The sequence below is a fragment of the Dicentrarchus labrax genome, unplaced genomic scaffold (genome assembly GCF_905237075.1).
Source record: "Dicentrarchus labrax unplaced genomic scaffold, dlabrax2021, whole genome shotgun sequence".
NCBI classification, from domain to species: Eukaryota; Metazoa; Chordata; class Actinopteri; family Moronidae; genus Dicentrarchus; species Dicentrarchus labrax.
The window spans coordinates 11,353,640-11,377,689 of record NW_026136715.1 but is presented as its reverse complement, the minus strand read 5'-3'; the positions used below and the strand labels follow the sequence as shown (position 1 = coordinate 11,377,689).

Here is a 24,050-nt window from a genome sequence, read left to right as displayed (position 1 = left end):
TGCCAGCAGCTCAATTGTTTCTCACAAATAAAGGATGTTTTTGGTGGCACGTCAACACAAATCACATTTGCATTACTTGCCTTTAGCACCACTGTATTTTGTCACACAGGTCTCTTTCATCTATCAATTGCGCTTTTTCCTCTGAAGAGAAAGAATGTAGTGAGGCTTCAGAAAAACAGCAGTTTGCAAAATGCTTATTGATGAAATTAGCTAATGTGCTAATTTCCTAGTTGTGACTCTGTATTCAGGATGTAATTTTGCCTCAGTACAATGTAATGTTCCCTTTAATGTCTGTTACATTTTTACCTGAAGATGGAAATCATATGTGGAGGCACAAATAGCGAAAGTTACAAAATTAAATAAAAAAATACTTAAAAGAACTTAAGGGGAGCTCCAACAATCCTCAAAGTGAGACCTGCAAATTGGGTGGCAACCTTTTTAATGCAGGAAATGTTAGCTAAAGACTAAACGTCACGCATTCAAGAATCGTTAAAGATTTTAGCATCATAGCATTTAGTATAGCATTAACCTAAAGAGATAATAACTGGAATATTTAGTGGTATCCTGTCATGAACTGAAGAGATTTAACCCTGGGAACATAAATGTCTCCCAAAGTCCATGGCAATCTATCCAATAGTTTGTCAAGAATTAACTAAAACCATATGGCTAAAAAACTCAAGAGAAATGACCAGCAGCACTTTGACTAAATTACATTATGCACCAGTATAGCTCATTAGATTGGATACATGCACATGCTACTCTGATCTTCTCCTTTCCAAAGAATTCCCATGCATAAAATACACAAATGTGTTTTAAATTAGCATCTTTCTTTCATTACAGTCAACCCCATGTGTTGTTTCTAGTGAAATCCAAGAAATAGGTTACGTCTTACGTCTATACCATAAGGTGCAGCTCACAGCAGAACGCCTCCAGGCTGAACGTTTATTGTTTGTTTCCATGTAATTTGGACTATTTAGCCTTTTAGGTTTTCAGCTGTAGTTGGATCCTTGAATTAATGACACCCACACAGAATGTTTTAGATTAAACATGATGGTCTAATTACAGATCATATTTTCAGCTGTTGCATCCTGTTTTAATTCAGACTTTCTTTGTGCTGCGTTCAGAGACACACACACACACACAAAACAAAGCTGTCTTGGCAAACACAAAATATTAATGTCTTTTGTATTAAATACTAGGAGATTTGATCACAACTGAATAATAAATCCAACATCAAAGTTTTCAAAGGGACATAGTTTTCCGGGAAACCTTTTAATTTCCCCCACCAATTACAGTTCCTTTGGATTATTTTGGGATGAAGGATTTCCCCCTATAAGTAATGATGACAGCAGGGTTATAACAGAATAATAGGCATCACTTCTTACACATAGGATAATGTAACATCACTTGGAAAAAAAAATAGTATTTACTGTTACATATTTGGTTTAAGTTTTCGACTAAAAATTGTTTTTGGCCAAAGAATGTTGTGTTGTGACTAAAAATCTGCCAAGTCCTTTGTGCAAAAGATTCCCATCTGTGTATCCTCAGGTTCCCTCTCCACTAAAATGGGATGTAATTGTTTGGTTATTAAGGTCTTTTACTTGCTGAACAACTTCCATTTTCAAATCAGCACGTTGTCTTTTACTTCCTCAGAGGGGCAAGGGGAACAGATTTGGAGGAAAAAACTGTAATTCTTAAAACTCTGTCTTCAATTTCCCTGCTCCAATGGAGGACATAAATGGCAAGGCCCATTCTGAGACAATCTGCAAGATGATAATGGTGTTCCTCTGTCTGCAGGCGCCAGTACAAAAACACATGTTAACTTTCCCTGCAGTTTGAACACTGTAATTGACAAAAGTAGTGAGTACGTGAAGCAGGCATGAAGAAAGAAAGACCTTTTTTTTTTTTTATTGGACTGTGGACAAATAACAGGTTATGACATACTTTGTACATGTTGAAACATACAGGGTGCAATAGTCACACAACTTTAACAAAGCTGCATTGTTTTATTTAAGAACAAACACGACCAGTGTCTCGTTTGGTTCGTTAAATTTCTTTACTGTAACCCCCCACCCTCTCTATAACCTTCACTCCACAACAGTAAACATCAAGCCAGACCTTTGAGTGGCTGTGCTAATGATAAGGCATGACACAGTAAGGGAAAACAAGGTTGTTAAAAAGCAGATGTCTGTACCAGTTCACAGATGGGATTGATATTGACATGGCTGGAGGTGATATGTTATAGGTTCTACATGCAAGTGAAAAAATGCACGTGTTCTAATGAGACAGGGTGGCTAGGACTGCAGCTGCGTAGAGAGGGGGGGGGATATTTACTCTATACCAACAACATATTCCACTCAGTCTGAGAAAGACACAAGCGACGTGAGCAAGGGAGGAGGCATCGTCTCTGATCATCCAACTGGTAGGTATACTGTCCCTACTGTACATTTAAAAAGTGGAGCAGAAAGAATTAGATCTGTCTTAAATTACTGAAGCCGCATAATTGTTAGTTGCACAACAATTCACGTTCTCAGTGTATTACAAATTTGGGATTGGGCTATTAGGTAATACCCTACATTTGACTTAATATCAACTTTAAATTACATATTTTTCTTCCTGGGCTTTCCATCAGTGATCATGCGGACAGTGGTGCTCCTCCTCATAATGGGACTGGTGGATTTGAGCATCGGCCAGCATTACAGCCAGTGGCAGTGGTTGTCCCATCTGCGAGGGCGGCGGCGACATGCCGGCTGGCGGGCCGAGGATGAGGACTGCCCCCTGGAGTGCGACTGCCCTTCAGCCTACCCCACAGCTATGTACTGTCACAGCCGCCACCTTCAACATGTTCCCTACGTCCCATCACACATTAAGTATGTCTACCTGCAGCGTAACCAGATCACAGGCATCCAGGATGGAGTGTTTGACAACGCTACTAACTTGGTCTGGGTTGTACTCTTTCACAACCAGCTCAACTCAGAAAAGATCGGCAAGAACGTATTCAGCAAGCTCAAGCACCTTGACCGGCTCCTCTTGGATCACAATGAGCTTACACGTGTGCCTCCCAACTTGCCCAAGGCTATCACGGACCTGCGACTCGGGCACAATAAGATCTCAACAATCCCCTCCAGCTCATTCGAGGGAATGGCCAACCTCACAACCCTTCATCTCCAAGCAAATGTTATAGAGGACGTTGGAGGTGTGTTCAAGGGACTGAAGTCTCTGACCATGCTGGACATGAGGAAAAACAGGCTGAGGAAAATCCCTGACAACCTCCCTAAGCAGCTGCAGCAGCTCTACTTGGAGTTTAATAACGTAGAGAGTGTGCCGGCGGGCTTTCTCACTATGTATCCCAAACTGCAGTTTGTCCGGTTGGCTCATAACAAGCTGACAGATAAAGGTCTTTCCTCCAATGTCTTCAATATCAGCACGCTGGTTGAACTTGACCTTTCTTTCAATAAACTGGAGAAAATCCCTGTTGTCAGTAGGAACCTGGAGAACCTTTATTTACAAGCCAATAAGATCAAAGGTATGGACACTTCTCTGTTACTTAAGATTTTTGGAACTATAACAGTTTATATAAATGTAAAAAAGTAGTGATTCCTACATTTTTTATTGTCCCATTGGAAAGAAAGTTATGTGTACTATATCACTAAGAAGTATAATGTGATTATAAACATGTTATTCAAAAATAACATTAAATCTTTTTAACTGTTATTTTTTTTAATGGTAAACCCTGTGTTGAACTGTGTAAAAGGTGATTTTAATGTTTTGATTATACTTACGTGTACTTTAAATGCCATTCTGTACATGCACCCTACAGCCATAACCTACAATGCTGAGCTTTCCCGTTCCATTTCCCTTCACTTAGAATCATCTACATGAGAAGCTACATAACTCAGATGTAACTGTTATAATTGGTTTGCTTGGCACAGCAGTTCACAGACTGCCGCTCATTCAGTTTAACAACACCGAAATCTCACAACTCTTTTAGGAAGTTTAACTTTTGACCCTCCGAACATGGATAATGGATTCGGTAAATTAGGTCACAGAATAAGGAAGTTTGATAGTTAGAAAACTAGTTTTTGATTTGAAGGAGCTGATCTCATTTTCCTTTATAGACAGTCACACTTTAGTGAGCTCAACATGCCCTCCCCCCCAGTGATTTAATGCACTCCAGTTACTTGTGTGATTTTCGAAAGTAAAGTTGAGACACACACCAGTTCGCCCGTAACTCCTCCAGCTTCCAACCGTATTTGGTAGGTCAACTTCCTAAAAGTTCATATTTTTTCTGTCATGTCCTTTTATTGAAGTTGGATTTGTTACATTTTTCAACAGCAATGTATCACCGCACAGCGCTTTCGGGGTGGGGACTGAGCATGCAGCAACATTTTCAACCACTAGATGACCTCAAAAGCAGGATTTTCAAACTGTGTGTATCAATCTTTGAAACGATGCCCTTCCCCTGAAGTAGGGTTTTTCCATAAACACTTTCTTCTGTGGAACCGCATACACAATACAAACTTAATATGAACAATAAAAAATCCAATAAAAACAAAGTTTAAAATTAAATTCAACCAATGAAAACAGAAAATAGACCAGGGCAAATCAAACAAGGGAAGACCATTTGTATATTATCTGATATTATTACTCACTGGCTTCTAGAGTAGCTGTAATTTAGAAATGTAAGAAACAACTCTGGCGTTCTAGCACAGACATACTTAAAGTCCCAGGAGGAGGAATAAACAGCGGTACTCACCTCCCTTCATATTTCTTTCCTCTTGTGTCTTTCAGAGTTCTCCCTGAGCAGTTTCTGCACTACAATCGACATGACAAACTTCTCCAAGCTGAGAATGCTGCGTTTGGATGCCAATGAGATCAGTGCCAAAGACATTCCTGCTGAAGCTGCCTACTGTTTGCGGCATGTTGCCTTTATTGATGTGTAGCGCTTCCTGATGTCTCGTCCTGATTTTTCTCAACTCATTCAGGGTATAGCTGCACACTCCCAACCTTTTGTTCCCTGTCACTATATTTACATTTTATTCTTCACAGTCCACTCTATCAAAACGTTTTCAAGATATTGAATTGTTAAACTGTTATTAAAGCTGCGATTGTTATTCCAAATGATTAAACAGTTCCAGTATTAGTCAACAGGAAATTCCACAGTTGTATAATCACGTATCCAGATGACAGGCATATGGATCACAGAGAGCAATAAGAAAAGTCCAGATGACTGACATCCTTTCAACAAACTAATTCAATTATCAGTTCCAGTATTCTGGCCAAAATAATAATCTTAAGTATAACTAGGTTGTAGCTGAGGACAGCAAGTTCTGCTTGTGTCATGTCTGGCAAAGTATAACCTGTATAAAACTGCCAATCATCAGCGTGTCACTTGGATCTTTGCCTCCACCATGTGGCACAAGGTGATAAAACAGCAAGTTTAGCTGCAATGAGACTTATTATTATTATTTGGCAAAGTGCACTTTAACATATCAGTGATAGGCATTCAATAATGAAATTGCCCATTTGATTGTACTGGCTGTTACATATATTCAAAATATGTTTACTTAAAGACTATTAGACTAATTATAATTTTTCTATCAACATTTAAAGTTGTGTTATCAAGTGTTTTTGATTATATCGAATGAAAAGCATGTATTCCTCCTCAAATGAGCCTCTGAATTATCCAAAGATAATCATATATTAGTTTCATAACTGTATCTTTTTTTAATCAGTAGCAGTGTTTTAAAAAGTGTTTAAAGCTGCAGTAGGTAACTTTAGAAAAAATCATATTTACTGAAACTTTAATTATAACCTGATTGTTACATTAAACATATAATCTGTGGAAGAAATCAGGTTCATCAGTGCTGCTAATGGCATTTGCAAAAATCTTGCGTGGCTGGACAAAAAGACCCAAAGCATCTACAATTGATGACCTGGGAATGAGACTCAACAATCAACTACCTTTCTCAGGTTTGATTGGTTGTCTTTGTCCAGGTGCAGTGGATTCTTGAAATAGCTTGTTTGCGGCTTTACCTCGCAGAACACGGGAGTTGCCGGTCCACCGCTGCCTCAATCGGTAAGGGCTGGCTGATGGCAACAAATAGTGGGGAAAATATTCTAAATATAATGTACACTTAAACTGATATAGAATTCTTAATATAGGCTGTGTTTTGCTGCTGTCACCATCCATATCAGTACTTGTAAGTTGTTTTTCCGGCAAATTTCAGTCAGTTTAGTTCCTGCTTATGAACAACAACTTTTTGTACTCGATAAAAGCTCCTTGTGGTTTCTCGGTTTGACTGATGTGAGCAACCATAAATGGCGCAAAACAGGAATTGTGAGTTTCTGATAGTGCTTCCAATGTAGAAAATAACTTCCTGCCCTCCATCTACAGTTTGTGCCACAGGAACGCAGTGATGTGCAAAGAAGCTATTAGCACTAGGAGGAGCCAGAGAAACTATCTATCTACTGACAGGATATAATGAAAATTTCAGCAAATATGACAAAAAGTTATTTTTTATCAAAGTTACCTACTGTAGCTTTAAACACACTTTGATTTTTTTTAGGGTGTAATTTCTGAGCCAATGTGTATTTCACTGTATATCACAGATGGATGTGTACTTGACACACGTAGTCAGTAAGCTAATATCTGGATTTATAACTGTTTGTTTCCACTTAGCTGGACAGCTACGAATTATACGTCATTGTGTAAAATGAATCTTTTTATCTAGGAATCCACTACTTTGTATCTGTTATTACATCTAAGGGAAAAAAAGTGTTTCCAGAGTTATTTGTCCCCTTAAATGTTGACAGCGATGTATTTTTAGCAACAACAACATGTTCTGTTTCCTCTCATTTGAAGGTAAAAGAGGCAAAGAGGTTGGGAGAGAGAAAAAGGGCGGCAGCTCTCTTGACAATTCTAACTGGTCTTAGGCAGTTCCCACATATTTATTGTTGAAGACAACTTGCCTTTTCATCTTCCACAGCTGCCTTTAATCCTCTGCAGAAAGGCACTAAATTGAATTATAGGAATACTTTCCTTGTTTTGTAATGGAGCAATGTCTTGGGATGAAGGATGGATTACTGCCAGCGCAACAGTGGTTTGCACACTGATAAGCGGTAGCCTGTGAAATTAAGTGTGTTATAGATCATGTTATATTACAGGCTGCGCATGGTTATGCAGAGGCTGTGGGGAAGGGCTGTGTGTTTTTTTTTTTTTATTCCTCTGCTTCCTACACAGACTTTTCAAAAACAAAATAAAGGCCAGCACACATGCACATGATCACATGTGGGAATCTTTTGACAGGATTTACTGATGTGCTCCTCTCCGAGACCACACAGAAATGTTACATTTTGTGGGGAAATGTTCTCAAACTCAGACATTATGCAATTTATTATTATAAAAAATTAGGCTGGACCATCACTGAGTAAACATGAGTGAAAGTCATGACAACATATGGGAATACACTGCCCTTTCTCTCTCTCAGTAATATCCTTTTATTAGCCACTACCACGCAGTAATGATTAAATGTAGAGAGTAAATGAAGAGTAAACTGGTGTAGCACATTATTCCCACCAAATCTTGTCAGGCCCCGTGCAGTGAAGACATTTCTTGTGAAGCTGCAGCAGCGACTGGTGTGTATCTGTTGAGATCGTTTCTCGCTCTGCCAGTAACAACAGCTCTGTGTGTGTGACCATTCAATAACAGGATATTCTCCAGAGAAAATGTTGAAACTATTCACACTGTTTTGCAAAAAAAAACTGGATATACAAATATTTGGTTATAACGTTTAGAAATTGGCCACTTGAAGAATGCGTATTGATCAGCATTGTAAGCTGATAATGAATGGAACTAAACTGCTCTCCAAAGCAGTGGGAAAGGCCATTTTGGCAAGGATAAAAATACTTTTAATGCTCATAAAGTGTTACTGTAAATCTGTTTGTTAAATCAGTTTGGTTTAACAGAATGTGGGCTATAAAGTGGCCTAAATTGTTTAATGAGGTCATTACCTGCTCTTTAGATGTTATTTCATTGGGTTCATATATGAATGCACTGGCAGCTGGACAGCTGGAGAACATTATATTTTGGATTTGGTATTGATGAAACTTTTATTATCAATACGGAGATTGAATAGAGTCAAACTAATAAATAACTTGTGTTTGGCAAACAACATTACAAACAGTTGGTTAAGTGGTAGCAAATGGAGACACATTATTCAACATACATAACTAGTGTAAAAATAAACCTTTTTTTAGTGAACTTGAAAAGATATCTGCAATAGATAACGCATAAACATAATATACATAGCATATTATTCCAAGGTCCATCTTTGCTCTCAGTCAAAGCGAAACTTCCGATTAAATAGGTGACTATGATACATTACACAGACAATACTGATATGAAACATGTTCATGATGGATAAAATATACAGCTTCACAAGTGGCATGTCTGCTGCTGCAGCAGCAATGTCTTCTTTATGGCCTGAGGAGGAGAAAAATACAAAGAATATAAACGTGTGTACAGCAGTCATGCTTTACATTGAGGCTGACACAGGTGTTTCTTTAAGAAATTTAATCGGTTCCAGCTCCAGTTGTTAAACGCGCCATAAAACCTAGGAGGTCAGAAGGTTACTCACATTATTGTGGCTCCATCTCTATGTCCTGCAGTTCTCTGCTTTAAACCAGATGACAAAGGTATGTATTAGGATCAATAAACATGGAGAGACTAAAGATTTCTTTTTAATTTATTTTAATTTAATACAGTTTAGTTTGTTCTTACCTTATATATGATCTTGATCTGTGAGGGTTGTGAGTTTTCTGTTTTGGAAAGAAAAGATTTAATAAAATAAAACCAACTACAGAGTGATTATATATATTTATTATATACACCTCAGTTAATTTGGAAATAACTAAACCATTCGCAAAGGATAAACTAGATTTTTGAATGTTGATAGAGTAGGAGGATTCACAGAGTTGTTTGTGATGAAAAAGTAATACAAAAATATCAGAGTTGGAACATACTGAGCACACACACTGACAGTGCAGTAGAAGGTAATAGCGCGTCTATAGGTGATTCAATATTTTTGCATTACTGGAAGCCATTGTAACTGCTGTGATTCCTTTCAGCCACCCTTCAAATGTGCAGCAGGTGAGCATTTTCAGTCAAAAGATACATTTTGGGTGGAGTATCACTTTAAAGTACTTGGCAATGCGATGTTTACATTATTTTGTCCCTATAGACCAAGCAAAGCAAGATCTTGGTTCTCAACTGGTGGGTGGTGTCCCAAGGTGGGTCACAGGTCAGTTTCAATAGGATGCCGGCCAAAACAAATCTTTTGAAGTCTTTTGTATTTTCAGTGTTGCACTTTGTGATTGCTTCCCACTGCAGGGAAACTGTGCAGCAGTGATGGGAATTCCAGGTTTTTTTGGAAGAGACGGTTTGTTTGGCCGTGGGTGCGAAAAAGAGCTGATGTTTGGTTCCCGTTTCAACCTTCTTGTAGTTATAAGATATCAACACTACCATATTGTTCCAAAGATGTGCAGGTGGACAGAGCTTGCATGTGTCACAAACTGTTTATAGTTTACAGCCAAGTTACAGTTGTAAAACAGGGTTCACAGGGTTGTGACTTGTTAAGACCTATACATTACAGCAAAGCCTGGGAAATATTTTTGACCATCTGTTTTTTCATGGTACACTGTTGAGCTAAATGGACTGTTATGTTTGGCTTTACAGGATTTATTTTTGCACATATACTCGGCGGCCACTTTATTAGTTATACCTGTACAGTCTATTGCAGTCCAATACAACTGTTCTGCAATAAGGTTCTGCAATAAACTTTTACAATGCCTATAACATTCAGTTTTTTTACACTATCATCGAGATGTGTAACAACACATTAGGTAATAACACTGCATTATGTAATACATTGTCACTATCGATTAAAGGTAACAAAAGCCCCCAACAATATATGTAAATATAAATTATGTCCTATTGTGGTGGCTATTACAAAATGTGGGAGTTTCTTTTTTTATGTAATGCATTTTAAATAAGATGAAGCTTTTTCAGGAGCCCTGTCAAAAGACCATTGCAGTAGTCAACCCTGATAGAAATAAAAGCATTATTGAGTTTTTCTTTACACAAAGTGAATTTGTAAGATAATAACAAGCTGATTTTGTTACTGTTGTAGCTATTAAACTAACATCAGAGTCACCTATAATAACAGGTCATAGGAGTCTAATATTTGGGAAATATCTTTTAGATTCATGTGTCTTTGTAAGTTTTTAGATAATGCACAATATTATTACATTTTCATCATAAAAAAGTTTAGCTCCCATAATATGTAATAATTTATTACAAAACATGGGGAAATTCTGTTAAATATTGCATTCATGTTGTTTATAACAAAAAGCAGCAGAATGTGGGTGTTATTACATAATGTGTTGGTGTTGAACCTATGTTTTAGCACTGAGGTCATAGCTAGTGGGGGTGTTGTACTGAACCACATTGTATTGAGAGGTGTTTTCTAATATTGTCCTTTTCAATATAATATAGACCACCTTTAACTGTGACCTCAGTAATAAACATGTAATTGAATTTACAGATTTCTGACCATCAACACAAACTCAACATTATAAATGAGCTTTCTTTGTGAAGGTAGAACTTATGTATATAAGTGTTGCATTGAATGAAATACATTGTAAATGTGTACCTAATAAAGTGTCCACTGAATGTATGTAATTCATAGAAAATGCAATAGTTGCAGCTGCATACTGTAATTACACGGCTCATCCAGCTAACAGCTATAGAAAAGAAAGTTGCATGTATAAGCAGCATTAAATATTATTTAATGCAGCATGAAAATGAATCATGTTTGCTGACCCAGGCTTCATGGTGAAATAATAAATACAGCAACTGACACAAACATACTGTTTCTGTGGTTTTTAAACCAAATATTCACAGAAATGTCCACTTCCTCATACAGCATTTAAGCCCTTGCATCGTCCTGTAGTCACACATTCTCACCGAGCACACATGATGTTAATTAAAGGGGGTCAGTTGCTTACTGCTTAGGCCTTAAGGGACAATTGGCAGGGCAACATTTACACACACACATGGCGAAAAGCAGGCAAGACAGGAAATAGAGTGAGTGTGGTCATGGGCAGTAGGCTAAGAGTAGAGTTGCACAACTGTTTTTGTCAATATCTGTGCATTCACTGCCAGCCATGCAGCATTTCTCTTACATGTATTATTAAGTAACTGAATGCAGTCAATTCAATAAGGATACAAGCAACCAATGCTTCCTTGATTGACAGTCAACCCCAGATGCCCTTTCAAGCAAGTCTTGTTATTTGGCAGTTAAAAGCTACCCTACCTGGTGCATATTTCTTGTTTTTCTACCGATTGCTGGTTGTTTTTTCTCTGATTCTGCCAGCCTGCTGAAAACTTAAATGTCTATCTGAAGTCTGATTTAAGGCATAATCAAAACTTGTGATTGAGAAACCAGTTTCCAACTAACATAAGTCTCATTTGCGCATGCATTTAGCTGACTGCAGCACTGATCCCCATGCAACTGCTTATGTGGTCATACCATTAACTCACCACTTGTGTGGAGCTCTAATGTGATTGAATGCTGAAAGTCACTGACATAAGCAACCTTCAGCTCTGGTGTAGCGTGACAATTGAAATCCGTCTCCTGCCTCCCTTGTGATCAAAATCTGCCTGCCATTCAACATAACACGCGGGTGAAAGGACTAAGCACAATGCGGTACTCTGACTGTGAGTAGTACTGTCCCCTGTCAGCGGGTGCCTCTCTATGTGCAGTTGTGCACTTACGTCCCACACCAAACACATTCGTCACATGCATATTAGGCATTAACAATAGTCCTGCAATTGATTGACCAAAGCTCTGGCCTCAGAATTAGAGTTAGTCCAGAAGCACTTCACTGTGGCTGCCCAATGCTCCTAAATATCACGTATGTGGGTCGGATGCAGAATTAAATTTTCTCCTCAAGGGTTAATAAAATGTAGCTTATCTAACATGACAACCTAAATACTAAACAAAAACACAGCAGATTTATTTAATCAGAACACTCAAATGCTGTACCTATTAGCAGCCCTATTAGGACATTATTGGGTGTTCTAGGTCAGTGTTTTTCAACCACTGTGCCACGGCACACTAGTGTGAGATATTGTCAGGTGTGCCGTGGGAAATGATCCATTTTCACCTAATTGGTCTAAAAAAACGAGTCGAGTGTCTGTCCTGTCTAGTGACTGGCAGAGTTATCATGTAATACTCTTCCATTTCAGTAGGTGACAGCAGGTAGCTAATTGCCTTGTACTTTGAGAATATAGCCAAAAGTTCCTCTCTCAGATAACACAATTTCCAGACGTATTGATGACATGTCTGCAGACATCAAAAGTGTGGTTTTGGAAAAGATCCGTATCAGTAAGAAATTTGCGTTGCAACTTGACGAGTCTACTGGTATTAATGGACATGCTCAACTCTTGGCCAAACTTCCTATTTTGCAAGGTTTGTTTTTTACACCGTGAGGTTGTGCGCATGGTAAACTTGGTAAAGTAATGACCTTGCTAAAAGTCGCATATTTGCATCTTTGTGTGAGTAAATCGGAGTGGAGCATAAAGCCTTGCTGTTTCATATGGAGGTCCAATGGTTGTCGCACAGCAAGGTGCTGGTCCATGTGTATGAGCTGCGGGAGGAACTTAAAGTGTTTCTGACAAATGAGAGGTTCGATTACGCAAAGCTGCTTGCAAGTGATAACTGGTGTGCAAGGCTGGCATACCTGGCAGATATTTTTCATCATCTGAATAAACTGAACACACAAATGCAAGGCTGAAATGAAAACCTGCTTACAAGTACAGATAAAATAAATGGATTCCGTTCAAAGGTGCACCTCTGGCAACAACATTTGGAAAGTGGCAACCTTGAAATGTTCCCACTCACCAAGAAATGGCAAGATGTTAACACTGCTGCATTGTGTGAGATAATAGTTAAACATTTGAAAACTCTTGAGGAGAAGATGTCATTTTATTTCTCTTCAGCATTCACTGAATGCCTTGACTGGGTTAGGGACCCATATAGCTCAGCATCAGTTGTTGGAAAGGACATGACTTTACAGGAGCAGGAGGAACTAACTGAACTGAGACAAAATCGTCGTTTAAAGCTAAGCTTTGCTGATCTACCTTTGGACAGTTTTTGGTTGGCTACTGCCAAGGAGTTCCCCATTCTGGCAAACAAAGCTATTTTGAAATTGCTTCCATTTTCCATGACATATCTGTGTGAGGTGAGCTTTTCAAGCCTGACTGCTATAAAAACTAAAAACAGAGAGAGACTGAGAGCTGTTGAGGAAGAGCTTCGTGTGTGTCTTTCTTCGATTCCCGCCAGGATATCAGCTCTGTGTTCATCCAAACAGGCCCAGGTTTCACACTGAGTGAGTAGAAATATTTTTCTTTGTGTTTATTTGATTCCTATTCAAGACACTTTGACGAGAATGACTTTATATTGTTAATATGAGCTACAGAGTTTCATTTTTTTACATTTTCGGCTGGTGGTGTGCCTCGGGATTTTTTCAATGAAAAAAATGTACCTTGGCTCAAAAAATCTTCAAAAACACTGTTCTAGGTGTTTTTTCCAGCTGGTACTGTTTCATGCCTTTTACCTAATTAGGTTCTTAAGCTGTTATTACACCATCTTATCTGTTTCCAGCTTACAGAACATGAAAGCACTGCAGTTGCTGCAGGATTCATTTTATGAAATAGTTTAGAGATAAATTATCCTGAATTATGTTAAGGTTATGACTTAGGCGTCCTGCATAAAAACAAATGTGGATTGTGAACCTCAGCCAGTTGAAAACCACCACTCTGAGTCATACAATGCATTATCTGAAATAATGGCGCCAAATAGCTTCAAATATGAGTGAGAGCATAAATGAACTCATATGCATTTGCAGACTTTTGTGCATGTGCTGCTGCAAAAAAGCTCTTCTGTTCTCACCAGTAAGTCCAGCCTCCACCTTGTTTTGTTATGTTCACTATTTACCAGCGAGGGAGGGCTGGTACGTCTGCAAGAGGGAGTGCCCCAGAGAGCACAGAGAAAGCTGCCAAGGTCTGCTTTATTGCAATATGACTGGAATGCATGGCTAGACTTTATTAGGGCACATGAGATTTAGGAATTAACAAAACAGAAGCACTGGTACCTTTTGTGTGATGAGACAGTAGAGAGTAAGTATGAACAGCAGTCCTCCACAGACGGAGGCGATGATGAAGCCAAGCTTGTACAGGTCTCTGACTGGTCTCCTGTGCGAGGCCTTCACTGAATTCTTACCATAACTATCTGTAGAAAAACACACGTAATCTGTGATCCTAGTGGCTCCACACATACATCTGCACAATTCATCACAGAGCTTCCAGAAGAGATTCCCACCTGTAAAATGTTGTGTGGGTGACTCTGTGGATAGCTCTGTGGTAGAGCCAAAGGTTTCTGTGTATTCGTGCTGGCATCTCCAGTCTACTGGCGCGTCGCTTGTTGTCACCAGTTCCCAGTAAACAGACAGCACCTCTGAAGCCCTCTGCAGTGCCTCTGAAGGAGACCCTCTGTACAGCATCTCAAAACTCTCTGGCTTATCCTGTGGTAGATTCCGAGAAACATACCTTAAATATTTTCAAAAGTGCTGCAGATTTATCTCCTCCTGCTGGACATCACATATTTCTTTTCTGTGTTTTATATTATAGAAAATTTAATCCGTCAGTCCTGAGAAACACTAGGCTGCGAATTCACCACTCAGAAGCATACACTCACCTCAACCTCTTCATTAATTTGAGGCACACATTTCTGCGAGTAGATGTTGAGGATGAGCGCTCTCAGGGACTGAACATAGCCATCATTGATTGAACCCCGACCGTATTTGAAGTGGGTGGTGAGGAGCTCCAGGATCCAGGGTAAAGCAGCTTTTACAAAGCAACATTTGCTCTGTGGGAAATCAGAGCATGGGGTAATACACATGAAAGCACGACACAGTTAATGGAAAGTTTGAATGAAAGGCTTCGGAGGGGAAACAGTACCGTAAAACAAATGTTACCTTACCAAACTTCTCCGTTCTATGAATGTGTAGGTTATTGAGCACCCACTTCTCAGCTGGTTATCCATCTACAGAAACAACGACAGATATATTTCAGCCCATGCTGTACAGCGTGATCAACACTTCGTTGTTGTTTCATCAGCTGTGTTTCTAATGTTTCAAAACCTACCAGATGCCTGACCGTGAGCAGGTGCTCCCTAGTGATTGAGTGTCTGCATGGACCAGGGACCTCAGCCATAGTAAGAGGGAAGCTCAGGAACATAAGCACACACAGACACTTTACCTGCAACTGACATAACCATAGATTATCTATATGTCAGCAGTACATTATCTTCACATCCTTCAAGTCTCCCTGGAGGGGCTGACACACACGTACATATGCACACATATTCTGCTGGAAAGCTCAAGTGGATTAAGCATGTTAAAACAGCAAAATGAAAAATATTCTCAACCACCAACTCTTAACCATGACAACCATAAGGGCAAATGTGGCATCCTGAACTTAACCATGTCAATATGAATGCAGTTTCCTTGCCAAATATGAATATGTGAATATGTTTTCTTCATACGAGAGTTTTCTTATAAATTATTTTACAAGGAGAACACAGTTCAAAGCTGACTTAGGTGGAATTTCTTCCTAATTGTGCCATAACAGTACACATCTGAGCAATTCTTGCCTTTCCATACAAATGTACTTTACAATGTTTCGAATAAAGTCACTTTCTTTCTTTCCTCCCCTGCACATTGTTTGTGTGTTACAGTTCGGCTTCTCAACCTAGGTCATGACAAAGTGTCAGGTTTCTGGTTGTGTGTTGGCAATAGCAGCCGATGTTTAACTGTGCGCGACCTCAGAAGAACCTATCCCGGTGTTAGATTAGTTCCAGTTATGGTCAAATAGTGCCCTCTACCATGGAAGCTTGGCTTGGGAGAGCAACATGCGCGGACTCCTTCTGTAGCTGATGATGCCTGCTACCAAGCACCTTTTGGCAACTGTAACAGTAAAATGGGCTCCAGATGGATTTAATCCTTCTACCGAGGATTAAAAGAGGGCGACAAGCTTATGTCGCTTACACTGCAGGCAAAATATCTGCACTGGAAGGTTTTCCTTGATAATCATCCCCTTGACTCACTTGACCTGTGACTTTGATGGCATCTATCATGACAAACATCATGGCAGATGCCAACAAAACACTGAATTGAAACAATAAAAAATTATTTATTTGTTGCCTGGTCAACTTCTGAGATGTATTAAGACACAAAAGACAATTCTTTGAAATCCACCAGGGAGAAGAAGTATTCTTTTCATACTTTGTTGTCTGTTCCTCATATAACGCTGAGCTGTACAGTTTAACTCTTGTTTAGGTTTTTGAATTATGTAACCTAAACTTCATGCAGTTCCTGGAAAGATTGTCTGTCATGATATATATGAAGTATGTACATGCAAATGTATTACCAGAACCCAAAGGAAAGCAAAAACTGTTGTGCTATCATGGTTTTAACTATTAAATCAATTTTCTTTTTAATTTTTGTTAAGGTGGCATTTAAAACAGAGAAGATAAAAAAAAAGGGATTCTCAAAGTAAAACAAGATGCTACGTGTAAGCTGAAAAACTATTATATCATCATCTGCCTGGTATTAGGAACCCACTTGATGAATGATGATAATCCAATTAATGTAATCTAATAAAACTATTAATGTGACTGGTATGTAGCAAATGCAAGAGCACATGATACAAATGTCAACTGTCACATGATTTGTTTTCTTCATGCTGTCTATGATATCTGTATTTAGGTCAGCAAACTCCACAATCAAGCAACAAACTTCAAAGCCAGACTTACACAAGCAGTGATAATAGAAGAAGTTCTCACCTACCTTAGCTTTGCTCTGAATCAGGGTTGACACAAGGATGGTCATCTGGTACGTGTTTGACAGTGGAAAACACCAGACTCCTCTGTCACACACATTGAAGCAAAGAGATCCTTTTCATATATTCAGTTCCACTCCACAGAAAGGAATTTGCTGTTAAGTAAATTTGACACTTCGTCATGTGGCGCTGTTTTTCAGTGCGTTGCCTGATGCTCCTCCTGCACAGAGTGAGTTCAAACTGAGACTAACTGCTTCAGCTGACAGACGGCCCTTTTAAAGACCTCCCACCTCTCTTCTCTTTGACAAGACACATCGCCTCTGCAGTTGTGTTCTGACAAATTGGTTTTTGGGTTGTAGATTGACTGGAATATTTATTTTTGATCAACATGTTCGGCAAGGGAATTATTAGAAAATGAAAAATTGCACAAAAAAAAAAAAAAAAACGTGAAGAAGATTGAAGTGGGTTCTGACATCTGTTATTGTTCTTGAAACTCTATCCCTTGAAATCAACATGCGTTTAAAACACTAGGAACTCGCAGAATAACAATTCTTGAAAAATGAGATGCATTCAGTGCTCACAGAGAAGATCTGCCGATCACTGTAGGGGTCTGCAGAGGTTTTTGAAAGCAGCAGATGCTCGAGGAATCCTGAAAGAAAATCGGGTTTATTGGGACAGTGGGTGTGTGCTACTATTTGTGAAACCTGACCTGACCCTGGAGAGAGACCCACACATAAATGCCTCTATGAGTAACTTTTGATGGGGAATTCTTCTCATAACAGATCAACAGACTCCAACAGAGAACAAACTATTTGGCCTGCGATCTATTAACAGAGGAAGTGAATTTCTGCACTTTGCATTATGAACACATTCCTAGTTTACATCGTAAACACATGTATCTGAGTCATATACTGCTGTCCTACTGTGAAACTAACCGGTTTCATTGTTGCGAATTGAGTCAGTGGTGTAAAATAACTAAGTACATTTACTCAAGTACTAAAGTTAGTCCAATTTTAAAGGGGCTTGTGCTTTGCTTAAGTGTTTCCATATTGTGCTACTTTTGTACACTTTTGACTCCACTACATTTATCTGACAGCTGTAGCTAGTTGCAGAAAAAAGAAACATCAAAAACCTCTACATCAACTGAAAGAAACATTAAAAAATAAAATCAGCTTCACCTCCAATGGCAACAACTTATCTATAATTATGTAATTATTTGTTAATGTAATAATCTGATATGCAAAATAATGGAAGGGCCATGAGTGCGTGTCATTTTATGTGTGTAGATTTATTTTTATTTATGAATAATTTTTATTGCCAGTGACTGAATGGGTTGTAATATAACTTAAAAAATTAGACCTTCCCCAACTTTCTCGGTTGCCTGTGGAGTTTTGGGTTTCTACGTAGGGATGCGGATTGGATTTTCTGCATAAATCCAAAGAATGTGACATTTTTGTACGTTGTGCCTTCTCTCTCCGCTTCGCTACAGTTTCAACAGTGTTCAACAGCTAACTTTGTCCACTCATGTCTACATACGACCTGGACCCACCAAAATGAGTCTTTGGAAATTACTAACATTACTGCAAAGCTTATGAAATACATTACACAGACAAATTGCTAGCTAGCTAACATAGCAAAATTATGTCAGTTCCAGTGTCATCCATCCTGTATGTCACTTTTAGCCACTAGTCGGGATGATGCTCGCTCATGCTTACGGAGTACGATGTTGCCTGCCGTTCACTTAATGGCCGCTAGTGTTACTATTAATAACAGTTTTCTGAAAGTTACATTTTAGTGATAATATTTAGGTACTTCTGCTTGAGTAAAAATTTGAATACAGAGCTTTTACTTGTCATTGTTCTTTTACACTGTGGTATCACACTATGAACAGGGACAACTGTAGCAGGAAGGATAAGGCTAAAACAAAGTGCCACTTGTATAGAGGAACCATAATGTAGGTGACCTTGCTCAGTAATGTCAGATAAACATCAAGCTTAAGTCTGATAACGTGGGAAGCCTGACCAGAGTGGCTGGGAAGAAAAGAGGAGACAGACACGAGAAACTTTGTCAAGGTATGGAAACAAATTTAAAATGTTTAATTTACAAAAAAAAAAAAAAAAACTGAAACTGTAGTACGTAAATTATATTTACTTGACATCGGGTGCACACAGCTAAAAATAAATTAAATAAACCCTTCCATTAGTGGGAGTCAATTTGGACTGTACCTCTCAAAAAGGGACATGCTAATTTTAGTTTTCTAGCTTTTTAATGTGGAAATGTTACATATTATAGCTTTAATAAAAAAGAAATTACTTGAATAGACCCTTCCATCAGCAGTAACACCATCCTCACCAGCACCCCCTGCCACACACACCCTCCTTACGGTCACATAACAGGAAGTCAGCAATGACATTATTGTGTCCTGGTCTTAAGTACTATCTGGTAAAGCGTGCTTCCGTGTCATTCATTTTGTAGTCAATCTTTCCTTGCATCGTCCGATGTATGGCAGAGACGTCTGGTTTCCATCCTCTCCGTGTAGTACTACAGCTCAGAGACCTACCCTAGAAACGTCTGTCAGAATGCTGTCCCTCACTGGTTGGCTGCGATGGATCAGCCTCAAGCCTGTTGTAGATAGTTGTGATGTGTACTGGCTCGGAAGTGGCAAGGGATTGCAAACCTTCCATCAGCTGCGGAAACTCCTGGCGGTCCTGTTTTATCTCACGTTGGAGCAACAATGACAGCTCAAGGATGGAACAACTTACAATCATGGATAAAGTAAACAGTATGGCTTGATGATGAAAACTGGGGACAAATGGTGTGTTCCCACCCACTTTGTCACAAATAACATTAACCAATAAATTAGCCGTCTCAAACTCAAATTGGCATGGGACCTCTGCTGGTATTCTCAAAGGAGGGCCACTTCAACATTCAAGTACTACATGAAAGTGCGGTATTATATTTCAATTACTAACATCATATTTAATAAAAAATTTATTGTTTAGGATCACTGCACTAAATGCCACTGATTGCACCAGAACAACTAAGGCTGTTGCTGCCAAACCACTGATTATATTGAATTAAGGTGTGTTTAATTTTATGAGTTCATATGACACACAACTAACAGTGTGTTAATTATTTTATTCAAAGTTTACACAATCTTGCTTCCTACATTTTTGTTCCTGTTAACAATTCCCAAAAGGCCAAAGCCAACAATAATTTGATCCTTCAACCTTGTATAGTAATTGCTACCAAATCCTGATACAGCTTATTCCTCATGGTCAACTCGTCAACTCACCACACACACCACCCACCGCTGAAAATAGTCCCAACAAATTCCTGATTCACTCCTGTTTGAGTAACATTTGCTAAAAACTATAGTGCCCAGCGGTTTTAGGAAATGATTTAACCTTAAAGCATGATGTCTTCAGTGTGGTTGAGTGCCGCTGACAGTGTAGGGAAGTCAGGAAGTATTGAGAGACAGGCTAACACATTGCTAGTTTGGCTTCACTCACAGTGACAAATATTAACATCAGATGGAGTGATGTTTAAATTCAGGGAATGATCAATTCCAAGAGGAGTCATTGGAATAAAGCAGGTGTCTTTAGCCCAGCTTTTTATGTTCCTTGTTTTACAGCATATAAGAAATTCTCAAGGTCTGTCAAAATCTTGTGTAACTCTGTGCACCACCCACACTCGATCAAGTCAAATCATGGGAGCAGAATATCGCTGCTCATGTTTAAAGGAACATTTTTATTTAACAGTCAGCATCCATCTGTTTCACATGAACTGTTTTACTATTCCTACCATTGCAACTTGTGCTTTTGCTTTTATGTGTTTTCAACCATAATGTTTTTTGTTCCATATCAAAAAATGTAAAAAAAAAAAAAACTGTAGGGGTTTGAGTTATTGATAAATGCCTATATCTATGCAATTCACAGCTTATACAGCATAAAGAAGCAGCTAGGTGGGTGGTCTTTAGGTTTTAAAAGTATTATTTGGCTGCTCAAATGTGACTTGTTTTTTTCTTTTTGAGAAGCACAGTGTTCCCCCTCCCAGCTTTAAATAAAATGTATACACTTAAAGAGAAGGTGCCTGGTAATTGCATTTACAAATGGACGCCAAGGGTCATTAACCCATAGGACTAATAACCCCTTTTGATACATATAATCAAAATAAGGTATATGGTCTACAATAATATTGCATTTTCACAGGTCAGTCTTTAAACCAAAACACCTTTGAGACAGAATGAACATACTTTGTATAACAAGAGTCTGGAAATCTTAGAAAGGGATTTAGTATCTGGAGGACCGCTTTGATAAAGGTCCCTGATGTCTCTTGAACAAAAAGGAAGTATGACTTGTTCAGCAAAATCTTATTTTGTTATGTACAACTAATGTCTTTTCTTAAAACCACTCAGGGACCTAAGATGCTTAATTTGTGCTGAGTGATGTAGAAAAGTTGAGGGAAATGTACTTGGGTTGTTCCCCGAAATGTATTTCCTGTTGATGGATGGAGCCTTAAAGCCAGGGTTACATAAATATAGAGAGAGTGGGTTGTCCAACTTGATGCAGAGCTTTGGTAAGAATTGTGCCAAAAAAGCCAAAATGCTAGCTGTAGATTAATCCATTATAACTTTCTTCATTAATTCTATTTCACTCCACAGAGGTTTCATAAATACAAACCTGAGGTATAAAATCGGATTTTTAGATGTGGTGTACAAGAGGTCAAATTTTACAAAACTTAATACCTTCTGGCACGGCTTCTGTAACATTATGAAACTGGATTTGCTGTTTTATTAGTGCACATTTAAAGCTCCACTATGCAACATGTGGAACATGTTAGCTTTGTTGTAGCTGTTGTAGCTTGCTGTATTTCCTTATCTTTGTAGTACTTTTCTTCATGTTTCACCGAAATCTGCATACCTGGTGACTTACGGAGTGACTCACAATTTTCCTACATGGGTGTAGCATAGCAAAGACGGTGACAACCTACAATTGACCCATGCGTGCGTGGTTTGAGTGACATAAACCACAGCCACATGGTGATAGTCTTTCCTGCTTCCTTCACAGCCCCTGGATAAAAAACAGAAACATTTGTCCTGCAGTGGTTTGACCTTTGAAAAATATAGCCAATAAACATGTGGGACATTGTTTCAATGTGGGACCAGGCATAAAAATGCTGTGCAGTCCCACGCAAAGTGGGACACATGGTCATTCAAACTACTCAACTTTATCACCAGATTTTGGTAAAACTGGATCATATTTTATGGACAAAACTTTTTCTGGTTTTCCCTCTGATGGCCTCCTCAACTCTCAGTGATTTACAGACTTTTCTGATGGACAGTAAAGTCACTGTAAAATGCAGCTGCTATTGGCTAGACTGGATGCTCAGAGGACTGGGGGAGTATTAGTGTTTACGCTGGTAGCACAGGAGCTTTGGACCATTGGGAGTTTTCAGGCCTGGGACAGTGGGGAGGAATGCTGACTGAGAGCAGCACCAACATCATTCCAGAACCGGAGCGGGGCAAACAGGCAATGTAACTGGGCTCAGCAGCTTCTGTGGACATGGCTAATGACAAAGGCGAAGAGACCTAAGAGGATGCTGATGGAGGAAGCTAAGGGCGGACCGGACACAAAAAGGCTGTGATATAAAATGCTGCAGACAGACGGCAAGCTGGCCTTCTTTCTGTTGGACTAATAATTTATGTTAGCTGACTGATGTCTTGTGTTGTTGCACTTGCTTAATGTTAAGCTGTGTTAGCAAAGATGTCGAGTTGCTAGTTTATGATAAGTTATGTAATCATAACAAATGCATGTGTACAACTGTCCATATTTCTCTTGGTGAGAAAGTAAACAACCAAATAAGCCAAGAAAATGTACAAATGTATGAACTATTCATTTATGTATTATGTAATTTATACTATATGACTATCATATTTTTGTGACTTTAGCCTTGTATAACAATAGATGAGGAGAAAGATAGCCAGCACTTTCATTAATTTAAAATTTTGTAATAGGACAAAAGTTGAATACAAGGTGATTATCGAAAGATTTGAAAATATTTCTTGGCTATGAAACGTGTATGTCTGTTTTTATTGGAATGTGTCTGAGTGGCTGTTTGGGCTGGTTTCCAGCCTGAATAGTTCTGTTGACTCATACTGAGAGAGACATTTTTGCAATGGTTTGAATATACTGTTGATTCAATTCCAGTACAGAGATATCCACCCTCACCTCACTGTCTACTGTCAACAGATAAAATCCAAACCAGACAATTCATGGATGTAAGAGCAAGGAAGCATGGCACCCTCACTGTCACATCTGTGTCGCATGAGAGGACTTTCCCGAGCAATTCAGAGAAAACGAGACAACAGATCTGACAAGAGTGTCTGATAAATATGTATGCTTTTATTGTTTTGCTATCTTTATCTCTCTTGCCCGCTAAGTAAGCAGAAACAACTTTGTAGAGTCAGTTTTAAAATCACCCTGTAGAGGCATGTTTACTCCGAAAGAGTTTTGTATTTCCGGGCTTTTTGTGACCAGCTTTACTTAGTAAAAACAGGATTTCAACTCTAACCCATCCTGGGTGAAAAAAATTAACTGTTTTTTAAAAACAACTATAAAGAACTCTGTTTTCTCTCAGTGTCAAGGATCACAAGCAGCACAGAAATTTAACAATATTTTTAATTTCTAATCTCTCTCTCTTTGTCTGTGTCTTGCTCGCTTGCTGCCTTTCTAGGGTTGTGTTTTGTGACATTGTGCTGGACAAAAGTGTGAGTGAAATACAACTATTTATCATGTTAAATACATACAAATGGCAGATAAATGGCAACGGTGTGTATAAACTGCTGCTCGGAAAAGATAACCGTGTCACGTGTGAACATGCTGCAGCAACCTCTATGAGGACAATATGGGCGTGATGGCTCTCCTCGCAAGCACACATAATTTTAAACAATGATTATCTTGTCTCTCAGTCAATATCATTTTATATTATATTAAATTAAATTAAATTATATTACCTATATTATATTATTTTCTATATTTTATATTCATGTTCATGTGAATCACTTATCTTAAGATTCTACTGAAAA

General features: G+C 38.7%; 2 protein-coding genes across 5 annotated transcripts; one reads left to right on the top strand and one right to left on the bottom strand.

Moving 5' to 3' along the window:
• The first annotated feature begins 44 nt into the window (after window positions 1–44).
• On the top strand, window positions 45–7,285 carry fmodb (fibromodulin b). The gene is made up of 3 exons (XM_051424848.1): window positions 45–2,422; window positions 2,633–3,526; window positions 4,792–7,285. Exons 2-3 carry the CDS (start codon window positions 2,638–2,640, stop codon window positions 4,941–4,943), a joined length of 1,041 nt encoding a protein of 346 aa, XP_051280808.1. The 5' UTR covers window positions 45–2,422; window positions 2,633–2,637; the 3' UTR covers window positions 4,944–7,285.
• A 12-nt stretch (window positions 7,286–7,297) lies between these two features.
• On the bottom strand, window positions 7,298–17,217 carry csf1b (colony stimulating factor 1b (macrophage)). Of its 4 annotated transcripts, none has more exons than XM_051424849.1 (9): window positions 16,972–17,217; window positions 15,269–15,388; window positions 15,105–15,167; window positions 14,820–14,990; window positions 14,445–14,646; window positions 14,218–14,354; window positions 8,783–8,820; window positions 8,640–8,677; window positions 7,298–8,485 (listed from the first exon to the last, which is right to left on the bottom strand). In XM_051424849.1, exons 1-8 carry the CDS (start codon window positions 17,011–17,013, stop codon window positions 8,641–8,643), a joined length of 810 nt encoding a protein of 269 aa, XP_051280809.1. In that variant the 5' UTR covers window positions 17,014–17,217; the 3' UTR covers window positions 7,298–8,485; window position 8,640. The 4 variants fall into 4 exon arrangements, with proteins under 4 accessions (XP_051280809.1, XP_051280810.1, XP_051280811.1 ...); XM_051424850.1 differs by having other exon boundaries at window positions 8,640–8,674; XM_051424851.1 differs by having other exon boundaries at window positions 15,269–15,382.
• Between the last annotated feature and the right edge of the window lie 6,833 nt (window positions 17,218–24,050).